Here is a 15,751-nt window from a genome sequence, read left to right as displayed (position 1 = left end):
TGATTTGAAAAGTTGTTTTTATTAAATTGGCGGATATTTTTGTTTTAGTAGTACAACAAGACCTCGAAGGATCAACGCTGGAGCTGGTATTAGACCTTTGAGACCCGGCGCAAGGATTAATATCGGTGGCGGTAGAGGTAGAACCACCACAAGTACCACCGAAGCACCAGCTCCACAAGAAGACGAAGTTACAGGAGAAGAAGAACCCGAAACTCGCGAACAAGAAACCAAGGTACTATTTTTTCATATATAACTTTGTAATAATTAGTGTTTTGCGTTTTTTTTTTGTAGCAAGAAGAAGCGCAAGCGCCCGTCGACAATTCCCCATTGGGAAGATTGCGGAATAAAAATCGCATATCGGTGCAACCTCGACAGAAAACCGCCGCCAGTGCTCCAGTTCAAGTACGTAGAATAAATCCCCTACTGGGACGAAAACGTTTAGGTCAATCGACGGAAGCTCCGTCTAGTGAAGCTCCGCAAGAATCGCCGGCTACCGAAGCCTCTTCGAAACCGGAAGAAGAAGAAACCGAAGCTTCGCCTCCTAGTTCTAGTACGACAACAGAAGAACCGAAAGGGTTGAACAGATTGTTAGCCGGTAGAAGGAGGCTGCCACCGCGAACTCCCGGTAGTAAAGCCTAACGGGGAGACATACATAGACTGGTACTTCTTTTTTCTTCAAATTTTTAATAAAATATTCTAAATAAAAAAAAATTGTACGATATTTGAAATTTTGCTTCTATTTTCTACTTTATAATGATATTTTTGGTATGTGATTATCACTAGCGCTATACCTCTTCCAAGGACCATCCCGTTTGCCACCCCAATCCTTGTGGCATCTTCAGAGATTTTTTTTAGCCTCCACTACCCCTTGGTGTGGCCTTTAAGGCCTTGGAAATTGATCTTGAACTTCTGTAGGTTGTAGTGTTGATACACCAACGTCCTGGACGTTTAGAAGGAGAACTCGGTGTTCGTGAGCCACTTTTGCTTGTCGATTGGATATTACAAATATTGCTCTAGATGGGGACTATATTGGAAGAGCATTTGCTGTGGTAGTATCGGGAAAACGAAGTCTCGTTAGCGACTGTCTTCTACGCTCTAACCTATCCAAGTTTTTAGTCAACTCTTTCGTCGAATTGTTTCCTTCTGTATCGAGTCTAGTATCTTGGAAGACGACCTCCAAATATGCTGGCAATACTACAAAGAAGAACGGATCTGTTGTAGAGGATTATAACTTTTGATAGCGCTGTTCATTTATTTTGGAAAATGATTTGTTATTGAAATTTATTTTTCGAATATTAGGTTGCTTATTTTTTATTGTGTTTAATAGTGAATTATATTTTTTAATTATAAAATACGCAGGCCCCCAACGTGCCAATAATTGACAACATTTAGTTTTGTAACTTGTTAAAATTAAGGTTTTTTCGTCACATTCTGTACATAATAAATATTTTTATTTTAATATACATGTTTTTTTATCTCACTCCTTTCTCTAATCATACGAAATATCTTAAATTAACATACCGTTTCGAAATAAATTTTTTGGATCTTTTAAGTACATTTTTATTGAAAATCAACTTTAATAAAAGTAAAAATTTGACAACGCCACAATAAATTTTGTTTATTTTCAGTGGTCAGGTTACTGCGTTAGGTTATCTACTTATGATGACACTGACAGTTCGGTATCGTTCGGCAATCCACTTTATTTCGTTCTTACTGCTCGGTACGCGTTCGGTTATATACATTTTCGATTACTCGGATAAGAACTCTATGAACCGTATGTTGAAAGAGAGTTTTAAGATTTGTTTTGACTTTTGACGTTTCAATGCATATTAATTAGCAATTCAAATCGACAGTTTTTTATACTTTATATATTTTGTGTAAGTAAAATGAATAGTTTTATACGTAATGCATAGAAATTCACTGAATACGATGAGAATTTTTCTTTTTAGTACATTCTATAAATATAAAATTTGCAGACCAATGAAAAATTGTTGTTTACACTTTGATTGTTACTGAACTTTCAATATTCAACAATGACAGATACCGCGTTCGATTATATAGATCTGATGACACTGACAGTTCGGTATCGTTCGGCAATCCACTTTATTTTGTTCTTACTGCACGGTAGCGTTCGATTATATATATTTTCGACGACGAAGATTTGTTTACACGAAATCTTGTTTTGACTTTTGACGTTTCGTTTCAGATATCAATATTCATTAATTAGCAATTTTAATCGACAGTTTTTTGTACTTCATATAAGAACTAACTGAGTATAATACTTACCACCTTCAGATATCACGCTTCGGAACGAATTGATTCTCCATTACTTCATCAAAATATAACGGAATTAGGTCAATATTATGTTTTTAAACGAAATTTTAAATAAAAAATACCCAAAATAAAGATAATTTATCAATGAAACATTTAGTATTATACTAATTTAAACTAGAAGTGATTTGAATTTATGTTGTATATTTCTGATTGGCCATTATTCTTTATGATTTCTTGTTATTATTACATTGAAAATATTTTTATTCGAAGTAGACATTTTCATTCCTCCCCAAAAAGAACTTTCTTTACTTTATGATTAATTTTTACCAGTGTAACTCAGTCTTACCATCGATCTCAATCTTAACTCCTTATTAGTTATTTCTGTGGTGGTGTGATTCTGGTTTCTCCTCTTCTAATTTATCATTGACATTTAAGGCATGTTTTCGCGATGTATCATTTAACTATACTATATTTGATTAGAAGTATGACGTAATGATTATGGTACAAAAATTGTAAGTAAAATGAAATAAACAGTAAAGAACGTGGATTTTTATTGAAAACACACTATTTCGTTTATATATATTTACATCAATATATACATTGCATTAATTATACATACAAGTGCTGAAAAAAAAAATAAAAATTGTTTATATTTCTATACAATAAAATACGCCCTCTGGAATTTAGTTCGAAAACTATATACAGTTAAATTAATTACGACAAGTTTGCAATTTTGACATTTGTAAACAAATTCTAAAGTGTAGGGGAAATCAATACTCATATATCTAGGGAAATTATGTTTAAATCGTTGGCAAACGTAATTTAATTAATTAATTAATAATTAAACTTAAAATACGTGCAATATAAGAATTTCAAAAGTTCGGTTATGATTTCGTATTGAATTTAATCGAAAATTAATTTCCATTAATAATTGGGAAAATAATCACAACGTGGCAACGATGTAAAACATCTGTCAGTCATAGCAAATTTATCGTAAAAGCAGTTTATTGGGTTTTTTAAATAATTACATCAACGGAATGTAAATCAGTCATAAAATAAAAATTTTTTTCATTATTTTGAAAAATACTAAATTATAAAGACCTGAAATGTTGTAAATTGACGAGACGACAATATCACACGTGTATATATACAAATATAACCTCAATTTGTATAAGTCTCGTATATAGAAATCAAAAATTCCACTTTCATTGACTTAATACGTTCATTTTTAAAATTGACTCGACATTATTGAGCAATTTTTGATATACACCATTTTGTAATATACACAAATCGAAAATTACTATATGGCATTCAAAAAACTAATTCAAGGTCTAAAAATGTAAAAAAAAATAAATTCAGTTCATTAAAACGACAAAGATTGATTCATATTTTTCAAAAAACATGCCACTTGGTACCACATAACCTCAAGAAATTCCATTTTGCGATACCACTACACTTCTACGTGTACTGAACACACAACTACACCAACATTCACAATTACACTGTCCAAGTTATCGTCTTCAGAGACTGAATAAAAACTTCAAATTGTCACTGTCAAAATTAGGTGAACTTGTTCAAACTAGGCGTTCGTAAACCTTTCGTGCAGGAATTCATGTTCTGAACTTATTTTGAACAAAACATGCACATTCGAAACGTTGCCAGTCTCTTAGTAATCTCTTGAAACAACAGACTAACCACTTTTCGCTGACTCCTCTGGCCTTGTCGGATAAGGATCGGCTTCTCAAAGGACATCAGCTTTTGTCAAGTAGGGGCCTATCCGAAGGCCTATGTGCCCAACGTGCTCTAAACCTTCATGAATGTTAAAAATACACCCAAAATTTAAAGCCGAACAGAATGAACGCGACCATGCGTTTAGCAAAAAACATTCTTTGTCCTGGAATTTTCAAAAAGGTAAAACAATCCCCTATATTCTCCAAAATTTTAGTTTCATTGTACCCAGTCGACTGTTTGTTACATAAACACTTATGAGCACGTACGAATTCAACCTTTCACTCAGACAAGTCATTTTTCTGCAACTACAAACCACACTGGGGCACGTAAAAAGTTGAAAGTTGGTTAACAGTTAATATGAAGAAGCTTTAAAAGGGTGGTTACCCACTATAACATATTGTTGGCAGAAAACATCACAATATTTTACATAATTTCTAACATAATAGCATTAACTTTAAGATTTCACTAAGAAAAATACGAAAAGTTACTTTTGATTAAAGGGGTATCACGTAAGTCGATTTTTTAGCTCACGGTTTATATTTCCTATAGAATTTACATTGAAAATTAATTACCAATAATTTTTTGTACCGTATACTTTTAATTTTCACAAAAATTTTGTCAATATAAATTTCAATTTATGTCATTATTAAATCCCTATACAAAACAATAAAAAAAATAAATGCCCTTGTTGATAAAACCCCTAAATATGCTAAATAGCCCTAACCTTTCTGTGAACTAAATTCCCAGAAGTAAGTTTGTCATTTTGATCATATTCTTGCGCTTTAATATACAATAAAACTCCAACTATCACAGTTATTGTACCCAATCCACTGAGCATCGTCACTGGATTACCAAACATTATCACCGATAACCATATCAAAAACGCCCTTTTGGCCGTATTTGCCACACTAAAAATTAAAATAAAATGATAAAGTAGAAAGAGGAAACGAAAACAAAAACATAGAAATCGTTTAGAACGTGGAAAACAACCCAAATAGAAAACAAAATAATCAAATTCAGTTACAGGATACGAATTTATAATAATAATAAAAAAAAACATTTTAGAAGAATATACATATAAAATACAAAGTACAAATATAATAAAAACTACATACTTGAATATGAAAAATTTAAAAATACGAATGACATAATTCAATTATAACTTACCTGTGCGTGACTGGACTAATATAATCCATAAGTACGTAAGCTGTTATACTTTGAAAATGGAAAAATATCCCGTTCAATACGAAGGACAACAAAAGTTTATATCCAATTTTGTCATCAAACGAAAATCTTACCATCAACAAAGTTGCTGGTATTTGTACTACAATGCTAGCAACACTGGTATAAAATTGCAATTCAGCTGGACTGAAAGAAAGTTTGTAATTTGTTTCAATACTTCAAATTTATTTGAGGTTATACAACGTTGTACATTACTCCTATATTCACATTATTACATCAAAAATAAGGTACGTTCTATTTAATACTCTTAAAGACCGTTAGCGTTATGAATGAAACCATAGAAATATATCTATGGATGCAACGCGCATCTTGAAGTTTACAATATGGCGGATCGATGAAAACATTTCTCGTATATTGGGTTCAAAATTAATTTAAAAAGGTTTCCAGTGAATTTATTGTTGTTTTTTGATTATTGTGAACCTTTATACACCGAGTGATTATTTCGTCGTGTGATAATTGTCAATTTTGAAACAAATATTGGATAAGTAAAAAATGGTTATTGTTGGAATAACAACATATTTAATGTTTTAGTATAGACTATAGTTGAAATTTTACATTATTACATTCATTATAATTTTGAAAATTATAAAAACCCTAGTGATATTTTTATATGACCATAAACTAATCAAATTATATATTTACGTATATACTGGCAACGTTGTAAGCAAATATTTATGACTTTCAAATTCAAATCAAGCATGCGCATTACAGCGATTCCAAATTAGTTATCAATCGATTAGGAATCGATTATGAATTTGATGAATAAAGCCATATTAAGATATATTCAAAACGATGTTGTCAGATTTGAAAAAAAAATTCAAGAAAACGATGTCGATTTTCAATATTTTTCCGATAATTTTAGTTAGTAAATGTGTATCATTAGGTTATTATTTGGAAGCGGGGTCCACTTTATTTTGGGTCATAAAAAATCGAAAAATTGACATTTTTTTATATTTTTTGTGAAATTTGTTTATTTTTTAATGCATTTAAGTAAATAGAGCACTTAAATTGAAAATTAAAAATTAAACACTTATTATTAAAAAATTTTTAGGTTAGGTTTCAAGAAATTTTCAATAATTTGCAAAAATAGTTCAATTTATAATAGTCGATTGATTTATTTTCCAACTTGTTTATTTTGTATCTATTTATCGAGAAAAAAAATTAAATTTTTGAGAAAACTTGAGGAAATGTTTGATTTTTCAATTTTATATTCGACAAAAACCAAAAACCATAAATTCCTCAAAGGTTTTTGGAAAATTTGGTATTTTTTTACAAAGTAGATACAAAAATGACAAAAAAAAACAAATTTTATCTTAAATTGATGAAAATTTTTATATGACCTAGAACTACATATTTATATGAATCATGGCAACGTTGCAAACCAATATTTACGACTTTCAAATGATATTTAATTTCAATAGGACATAAGATGAACAAACATCTGCATAACCTTTAAATAAAGTGAAAGTGAACAATAAATTTGAGAAAAAAAGAAGGTAATTGAACAATTTGACTTTGAAGATGATTAATTCGAATTAAAAGTTGGAAAGAAAATTCAAAATTAAGATTAATTGAAGATTTATAAAAATGATACAACAGAAATCTCTAAACTGGCCTATTTAATAGAAAAATTAATAATTTTCAATACTCACGTGTATTTAAATTTATCTCCAGAAATTAGCATTTTGGAATACACATTTTGAATACATTCTGTAACATTTGTAGCCATTGCTGCCAAAAACCCCGTCAATTCAAAACTAACTTCATTTATAGAACACAAAGCTAATCCCGACATAACTGGAAGTAGACTCAAATTCACATACAATCCCGTCTGTTCCCCTACAAAAACATATAAATTTAGTCAAATATCTTTAGATATAATCACCTAATTTACCTAAAAGACATCTCGATATCAAAACTGTAAATAAAGGTGCGGAACTTTTTATAGTTTCTGTAAAACTAACAGCTACATAATTAAGTGCTATTAAACCTAACACAACTGTAAAAAACCTAAAATATACGTATAAATACTAAAAGTTTAATAATATTTGCTGAAAAATGACGTACCTAAAACAACCAACTAAAATCATATGACGGTAAAAACCAGGAGGTTTACTTAACCTCTGCATAGGTTTGTACATACCACATGGAAAATATAATTGAATAAATCCACAAGTTGCTGTCATTAACATCTGACAAGCAGCTGTAATAAAAATTATGGAATACAAGCATTTACTTTTGTTAACGAACCTTTATTTCACCAAAATACAGATTAAAATGTATTTGTACCTACCCAGAACAGTGGGATTTCCATTTTCGTAAGTCAAGATATATTTATTTAAAAATAAAGTACAGCCGCTAAAAAAATACCACAACAATAAGAATACAATAGCTCTAATACTGGTGAGACCGTTTTTATATTTTTCTAACGGTACGTCTTTCTTTAAACCATTACTTTCGGCTTCTTTAGTGGATGCAATTATTGGTTGATTTTTTTCCATTTTAACATAATTTGATTCGCGTAGAAGAAAAATAATTCTAATAAGCGTGACACGGTGAAATGACTAAAAACATTTCGAATGCTTTTATAACCTACTCAAGGTTCCTTTCTACCCTTTCCTTTCGTTCATTATCTTATAGAGTGTCGTGGATTATAGAACCCGCTATATTTCAACTTAATTCTAGTACTGGGCTTGTCACTGTCAAATATGTCATCAGTTGTTATTTTAACTTTGTTCGATATTTTTATTCCGAACAAGTTCGGGAATGTGCACTTTTTATATTACTACTCTTAGTTTTGTTTATTTAGCAATATTAACGTATTAATGTATCGTATCCAATGCGTGTACTACTCCTGATCGGATCTTGAACATAATTTAAATCAACTCAAATTTATTTTTTCATTTTAGTAGCAGTCACACATAAATCATAGAAATACGCTTTTTTAATCTTAAATCCTTTTTATTGTTTTTGTTGCTGAATCATCTCGATTTTCGATCTATTTTGTTTAAAAATCAGTTTTTAGGATGAAAAAACTAATTTTTTATCAATAAAAACGATTTAGCAACAAAATCATAGAAATATTTGATACCCAATAAATAAACTTGTCTGTGTTTCTAGAATCGTTCGTGACAAAATGATATTTTTACTGATTACGAACTGATTCAGAATCTGATGGTGATCTTCCAAACAAAGCAAATATGTTATGGAACATGTATTATAAAAAGTTGAGGTTATGCTGAACAAATAATGTTTATATATTTTTAATTAACGAAAATATGGGAATTACGTTGCTACTTGTAGCTACTGCTTTGAGTTTTATTAACGTACATTCTAATTTAATCAGTAAACAGGTAAATATAAAATCTAGGAATATAAATTTACATCATAACCTGATTTATTTCTAGTTATTAAAATGGCTTAATAGACCATCGTTAAAAGAAAAACAACTACTTTCTAAAAAGAATGATTTGAAAACACAACAAAGTACGATAAGTATTACCGAAAATTTTGTTATATACTCGAAAATTCAAAGGCAGATAAATAAAATAGATGACGAACTAGGCGAATGTAGAGTTGGAAAAAATAGCCTTACAATTCATTTCGGATTAACTTTCGGAATAAAATTTTTATTTTCAGTAATATTGCTCATGTTATCTGTTTATTTCAGATCGACTCCAATAATAATATTGGATAAAAATATTGATTTAATGCCATTTAACTATTTAATTTCGTATCCTAACAGTGGAAATGCAGTGTCTTTTCACTTTTGGGTTATGTGCAGTTCAGCTGTTGCAAACTTAATTGAATTATAGCAAATTATTAATAGTAAATATTTCGAATGATATTTGATCTTCAAATTAATATTTTTGTAAATTGATGTGTGTTAGTAATTTTAAAGACATTAAATATTTTAATGATGTATTGGTAGAAGTTTTGATGCTTGTTAAGGTGATTTTACGCGGACTTTTTGGAAATAGAATATTTTCCTGATTGTTTTTTCATTTATACTGGCTTTTCGTCATAACTTAATCCCCATTAATTCTATAACTGAAAAATTTTCTGTTTAATACAAACATTTTACGAAATTAACTAATTTATTTCGTAAAATGAAATATATACAGGGTGGACTTAATGAGACTTCGTTCTTTCAAAGGAAATACAAGATATATTAATATATGCCTTATATTTTATTTGTGTCCAGAAATTTTATTGGAAATTATTATAAACACGTTTTTATATATAGGTATACAACGACGCGAGAATCTACAAGTCATAGTCAAAAAAAATGATTAATCTCGAGTTTGAGTACCTATGTCATCTTTGACACATGACAGATAACATTTTACAAAATGATAGCTTTGTTCGTTGGTCAAATTCGGAAATTAAATTTACAAACTCGACATACTTAAATTCATCTACAATTGCTACGGCATTATAGAAGGTTATCGGACTGATATTGTATACAGCTGGAGACTTTTTCAACTTTCCTCCCATCTAAAATACTGCTCCTTACCTCTATCCTCCATATTTTTGTATCTCGTTCTGATATTAGAACACGAATTTCATCAAATGTGCAGTCTAGTCTTACTATTTCTATGGTCTAAGTCTAAGTGTTGACACGTCATCAGTCATATATTATTGACAGTAAATATAAACGTTATGGCTAATATACCTAAAGCCGGTATTTTTGACAAATTATAAAATTATTTTGTTATGAATTTTATGAAAATATAATAGATTGAAATCTCATAAAAATGTTTATTGGTACAATATCTATATTGACTAAATATTGTTGTTACTCATTTAACAGTATTTTAAGAATATTTTTTGTTTTATTACCACAAAATCCACTTGTTTACAAAGTTTCAACCCTATCATTTACGTATTTTGAATTAAGACATAATTTTCTTCAAAATTCTTTATAAAAATAACTCGGTTAAGTTTTGACTTCTTTCTGCATACATATTAATGTATTTAGGTAAGTCATCTATGTTCAATTGTAGTTTTTTTTAGTGGAGTATATCGTTTTTGTACTAATTTTAAGGGCATTAGCTACTCGAAATATGACATAACCTAAATAAAAATATTCAATAACATATTAACTTCATCTATATCACCTTTTGAACAGATGAAATAGATTAAAAAGGTGTTCATGCACATTCAAAACTTTTCTGAGAAAAAAATTTGTTTAATGTAATTCCAAAACGTTTATAATTTACACAAGGTTTTACGTATTATTATAATTTGTAAAATATGTATTCTAATGTTCCCGTGTCACATCATTTTAGACATAATTGAAAGGTCACATGATTAGAAGGTATTCATGTATTGAATCTCTACTTACCGATATGAAATAAAAAGGTTAATAAAGCTCTTGAAAGAACTGATTTCAACAATAAATTGTACTTTAATACAAAAAATTCATTAAATAATGCGTAATAATTTATAAAAAATTACATAACCACAAAATATCCCAAATCAACCTGAACGTTTATCTGCCTGTCGATTGTAACGTTATCTCTTTTTAATACCTTTACGTTAATCACAAAGAAATTGTTACATATGTCTGTGATTGTTTCGGTAAAAATGACAAATGGTTGTATTGAGTTACGCCCTTTTACTTTTATTAGAAAGAGATAGTACCAACACAGTAATTCTTGGATAATATCGTCACTTGTCAGTATTAAGACTATATAAAGGATGTCCCATAAAAGACTGGGAGGAACTTAAAAAAATTGTCGGTATTTTAGATTTTTGTGAATATTAAATTTTTTGGTTATTAATTTTGGGGTAATAAAAAAGCATTTTTAAAAGTAAATAAATGATTTTATTAAAAACGTTCAATATATTAACAAAAATAAAACACACGATAAATTTGATCTTATATAATAAAAGGCGGCCACTTTTAGTGACTGCAGGAATGTTCCACTTTTTTTTTTCTTAAAAAACGTGTTTAGTGAAAAAGTAGGAGGTGAAAAAATCTATTGCACTTTCTAGTATATGTTTGATTACAACACGCATAATTTTCAGAATATTTCATGTCATACTTTCCGCAAAAATCTAAAATGAAAGTAAAATGAAAAAAAAAAATGGTTTCCTGAAGATTATGTTTTTAAATTGACATTATTTCCAGAAAATCACATCATTTGGGGTGGTTTACATAATGGTGGCATCATTGGTCATTATTATTACCAGATATCCAAATGGTACAAATGAACTACTTTCGCGTATTGTCTCAGTTTACCAGCAAATTTAAGAAAAATGCACCGTTTAGTGTGGTTTAAGTGATGATGGCATCATGGGACATTATTGCCAAAAGATCTTTTTCCAAATAGAGGTACAAATGAACTACTTTTCAGTTATTGACTCAATTTACTATCAATTTGCAGAAAAATACCCGATGGTCTCATGGGACATTATTGTTGCTGGACGTCCTTCCAAATAGTGGTACAAATGAACTACTTTTCGCATATTGTCTCAGTTTACCAGCAAATTGAAGAAAAACGTTCTGTTTAGTGTGGTTTATACGCTGATGGCATCATTGGACATTGTTGTCACAAGATCTCCTTCCAATTTGTGGTACAAATGAACTACTTTTCACGTATTGTCTCAGTTTACCACCAACTTGCAGAAAAATGCCCTTTTAGTGTGGTTTATAAGCTGATGGCATCATGGGACATTAATGTTATTTGATATTCTTCCAAATGGTGGTACAAACGAATTAATTTTCACTTATTGTCTCAATTAACTACAAAATTTCAGAAAAATCCACATTTTAGTGCGGTTTATACGCACCATTGGAATTATTTCTTTAAAAATGAATAAGGTGGTTGTGGAAATTGTTATCACACCATAATCAATGCTTTTTCAGTTGAAAATATGAATTATATTGATCCGGGTGAGATACGGTATCAACAAAATGTGGTAAATTCAACACCCAAGAACTCATGGACTTCTTCCAGCAACAATTGAGACCTTAGAAGCCAATATGTGATATACCGCCAGCGATGATCGAATAAAGGGACCGAAATTTGACTTTCAGAACAGTCTTGGTGACTTCGTGTCCAAAATAATTTCGAAATGTTAATGCCATCTATTAATTTTTCAAAATATTGCCAAAATTCAGTTATTTTCATCATTTTTCAAAATTAAATGTTGTATAGGGCATTAAAACAACAGTAGGTGTTTTTAATCGACAATATACATTAGCATTAAAAAAACTGTGCGTGTTGTATGATATTTGCGTTAATGAAAATGTCAAGTGCTTCCAAAATCCTCCAATTTTTCTTAAAAGTTTTAAAAAAGGATATTTCAACATCAATGTACACTAGGGGTTGTTGGCCCTGTATAAAAAATTAATATACAGTTACAGGATGGTACAAAATATAAACAAAATTATATGTAATCACTTCATAATTAGTTAAGACGGGGAAAATTTATTTAGAAAATCATCCAAGGAAAATAACAAAAGAAAATAAATTTGGATCCAAAGAAAAAATGTTACATTCCATCATTATAATTTCAAATATGCAAATTTCAGAGGTTTAAAGGTGGCAGGAATCTTCTTGGATATAAAAAGGGATTTTGACTCTGTTGACATTACCCCGTTTTGATACTACAGATTTTTTGATAAATTTTGTTACCTCTAAATCAAAATTTTTCGTTGTATTATCAAAAATTATTAATTAAAAAATATTCTACGTCATAATTTGATGAATTAAACGCATTTTCCTTGTAAATATTCTACTTTTCGACTCAAATGATTGGAGAAATATTAAATACCATCCTGCAACCGATTTTACAACTAATTGAGTCTGAATTTTCATTTACTGCAATTTAATCTACAACAATATATTCCAACAATTTATTTTTTTTTCTTAAAAAAGTATCTTCATCTTTATAATTGAACAACGGCCGAACTGAGCCACCGGGCAAATCCCAATTCCCCTTTCCAAACAAGTTTTTCCTCTAAAAATGAAACTCTCCACTGTTTTTATCCATTAGATGTGACAATTTTCAGTAGGAGTTTATTTACAACGAGTAGTTCAAATGTCACATTTCTATTGACCTCTATTTTGTTGGCCACCTTTTCCACAGCTGTTTCCATTCTTTTCCATAATGTGTCTTTTGTTTTATTCATCATTTTTTTTTGTTTTTATAAGTTCTTGCTTCATGTATCTTCCGTATTATTTATTCTTCTTCCGAACCAAACCTTTCTACATAATACTCTCCACAGTTTTCGTCCATTAAGAGGTAGGTGTTATCATTTCCATTACAACTCAATATAATAGTTACAGCGAAACTTTCCTAAAAACGAGTAGTTCAAATGTCACATTTCTATATTAGCTTAATCCCGACGCCTTTCTACCTTTTCAGGTGTTAAATTTGTTGTAGTTCAAGCATTTTGTTGACTCCTTTTTCCATAGCGGTTTCCACTCTTTTCCATCACGCGTCTTGTTTTATTTATCATTTTTCATTTGCAGTCTTTATTTTTCTTCTGGCTAGCTTCTTCTTTTTTGTTTTTCCAAGTTAATGCTTCATATATCTTCCGTATTCTTTGTTCTTTTTCCAATCTCATAAAAGACCGAACTTTTCTCTCCATCAATTGGATTATAGGTGCGATAATTTCCATTTTAACAACTAAGTCGTATTTACAATAGGAAATTCTTTAAAACGAGTAGTTCAAATGTCACATTTCTAGATTAGCTTAAACCTGATACCTTTCCACCTTTTCTCAAGATCTACTTCATCTTTCTTCCGTATTCTTTGTTCTTTCATTTTCATGCGGAACCAAACCTTTTACACAACACTTTCCACTGTTTTTGTCCAATAATAATTTTCATTGTAACTCGAATGTACTTACAGCAGAAGTTTCCTACAAACAAGTAGTTCAAATGTCACATTTCTAACTTAAAATTATTATATGTAAAAACAAATCAGGAGAAAATGTGTTACATTTGAACTACTCGCCATCAATGAGGCAATTGAACAATAACCGTATTGTATTCTTAGATGTGGATCGAGCTTTTGATAAAGTTTGGCATCTAGTCATCCCCTACAAAATCAAGGAAATCCTTCCATCGAATAACTTTCAGAAAAATTTCCTGTAACATCAATTTTCCATGGTATTGGTTTGGGATTAGAACGAACCAGACCGAATCCAACAAAGGTTAGAAAAAATGGGTAGATGGGATAGAAATATGGGTATGCACAAGATACGAAGAAGCCGGTCGAAAATTCTACTTAATCTGGTATTGAGCAAACTCTGCATCAAAATTATGTTAAATATCTCATCAAAATCACCCATTAGAACCTCTACTTGTACCAAACAGCATTAGAAGACTAGGGAAAAAGTGGCCGGCTGATTTCATGGAACGGTAGATGTCTATCATTTGGAGAATTCATCCAATGCGGGGTAGCAGCCCCCAAGTCATCAGATTAGCTCAAAATTATGATTGCTGATTGTACTAAATAAAAAAAATTGACGCACCTCAATGTTTAGATACCTGTGATAAATTTGAACAACTGCAAAACAATAGGTACCTAAGTATGTCATACACACATTTTCTTTGTTACATTTGAACTACTGCAAAACAATAGGTACCTAATATACCTAATAATACATATTCTTTTCTTTGTTACATTTGAACTATTGCAATAGTTCATATACCCAAGGAAGAATTGTACTTGTCCGAAATCTTTGTTTTTATGAATTTTAGGCCCAGTGGAATTAAATTTTTGCCCGGTGACGTCCAAAATGTCAAACAGTTCGACATTTTATAATAATTATTGTAAAACACCAATTTTTTTTGTGTTTTCTCGTTTAAAACATCAACATCCCCCGCTTTTTATAACAATTTTCAAAATAAAATGAAATTCATTGCACCCACTTCTCACATTTAGTAAACATCGAACGCCCTAAATTACAGGACGTCTCACCGTATTCTAAATATTGCGCGCAGCTGTTGAGCTCATCTAGATGTTTTTTTTTTTTCGTTTTACCAATTGAGCAATCGAGAAATCTGTTACAGGTACTCCAAGTCTTATAAACTAATTTTTCCTAAAAAAAAAATCATCGTTAAATACTGTTGTTTCATTAAAAACTTATCGAAATACGTGAGACGTCCCGTATACAACAAAACAATTCGTCCAGCATTGCGACAATTCGCAAATAAAAAAGAAACTCGGTATTTCAACACCGTTTGCTTCATGCACTGGGACGTATGATGTTCTGAGGACTGCTGGTGGGTAAGTATCCGATGGGGGATATTACCATGTTGGTTACGGGATGCTGCATGGAGAGACTCGCCATTGCGTTAACCGTATCTTTGTCTTCCTTTTCGCTGCGGATGGCGTCGTTGAATGAGCACATGGCGCTTTTCGCAGCCTCTTGTAAACAGGACCAACGGCCACTGTGCACTGCGATAACCTACAAAACATATAAATTAGTTGGTTTAGATTTAGTAGTACACACTGTATATTTATGTTTTGTTATGGAAAA

The 15,751-nt window shown here is 30.4% G+C and overlaps 4 protein-coding genes across 7 annotated transcripts in view; 2 read left to right on the top strand and 2 right to left on the bottom strand.

The window, feature by feature from the left end:
• LOC130449039 (mucin-5AC-like) overlaps positions 1-1,465 on the top strand; it is a 30,214-nt gene extending 28,749 nt beyond the window's left edge. For both annotated transcript variants that reach the window (XM_056786676.1, XM_056786677.1), the window contains exons 10-11: positions 49-232; positions 292-1,465. In XM_056786676.1, the coding sequence (XP_056642654.1) occupies positions 49-232; positions 292-639 (532 nt within the window). In that variant the 3' untranslated portion in view covers positions 640-1,465. The remainder of the gene's footprint in view (positions 1-48; positions 233-291) is intronic.
• A 1,376-nt stretch (positions 1,466-2,841) lies between these two features.
• LOC130449036 (solute carrier family 35 member E2A) lies at positions 2,842-7,963 on the bottom strand. The gene is made up of 6 exons (XM_056786674.1): positions 7,541-7,963; positions 7,315-7,450; positions 7,142-7,257; positions 6,900-7,086; positions 5,173-5,373; positions 2,842-4,913 (listed from the first exon to the last, which is right to left on the bottom strand). Exons 1-6 carry the CDS (start codon positions 7,746-7,748, stop codon positions 4,715-4,717), a joined length of 1,047 nt encoding a protein of 348 aa, XP_056642652.1. The 5' UTR covers positions 7,749-7,963; the 3' UTR covers positions 2,842-4,714.
• A 468-nt stretch (positions 7,964-8,431) lies between these two features.
• LOC130449038 (guided entry of tail-anchored proteins factor 1-like) lies at positions 8,432-11,067 on the top strand. Its single transcript, XM_056786675.1, has 2 exons — positions 8,432-8,600; positions 8,655-11,067. The coding sequence occupies exons 1-2, from the start codon at positions 8,526-8,528 to the stop codon at positions 9,060-9,062; spliced, it is 483 nt and encodes a 160-aa protein (XP_056642653.1). The 5' UTR covers positions 8,432-8,525; the 3' UTR covers positions 9,063-11,067.
• LOC130449035 (histone deacetylase 7) overlaps positions 11,055-15,751 on the bottom strand; it is a 33,821-nt gene continuing 29,124 nt past the window's right edge. For all 3 annotated transcript variants that reach the window (XM_056786671.1, XM_056786672.1, XM_056786673.1), the window contains exon 10: positions 11,055-15,679. In XM_056786671.1, coding sequence (XP_056642649.1) covers positions 15,458-15,679 — 222 coding nt within the window. In that variant the 3' untranslated portion in view covers positions 11,055-15,457. The remainder of the gene's footprint in view (positions 15,680-15,751) is intronic.

The sequence above is a fragment of the Diorhabda sublineata genome, chromosome 9, assembly GCF_026230105.1.
Source record: "Diorhabda sublineata isolate icDioSubl1.1 chromosome 9, icDioSubl1.1, whole genome shotgun sequence".
Lineage (NCBI taxonomy): Eukaryota > Metazoa > Arthropoda > Insecta > Coleoptera > Chrysomelidae > Diorhabda > Diorhabda sublineata.
Note: the sequence above shows the minus strand (reverse complement) of the source record. Positions and strands in the feature narration are given on the sequence as shown.

Coding starts and splice junctions, on each gene's coding strand:
- LOC130449036 (XM_056786674.1), bottom strand. CDS start 7,748: ATGGAAAAAAATCAACCAATAATTGCATCCACTAAAGAAGCCGAAAGT. Junction 7,451..7,540: donor TGGAAATCCCACTGTTCTGG/GTAGGTACAAAT, acceptor TTTTTATTACAG/CTGCTTGTCAGATGTTAATG. Junction 5,374..6,899: donor GGAGATAAATTTAAATACAC/GTGAGTATTGAA, acceptor ACTTTCTTTCAG/TCCAGCTGAATTGCAATTTT.
- LOC130449038 (XM_056786675.1), top strand. CDS start 8,526: ATGGGAATTACGTTGCTACTTGTAGCTACTGCTTTGAGTTTTATTAAC. Junction 8,601..8,654: donor CTAATTTAATCAGTAAACAG/GTAAATATAAAA, acceptor ATTTATTTCTAG/TTATTAAAATGGCTTAATAG.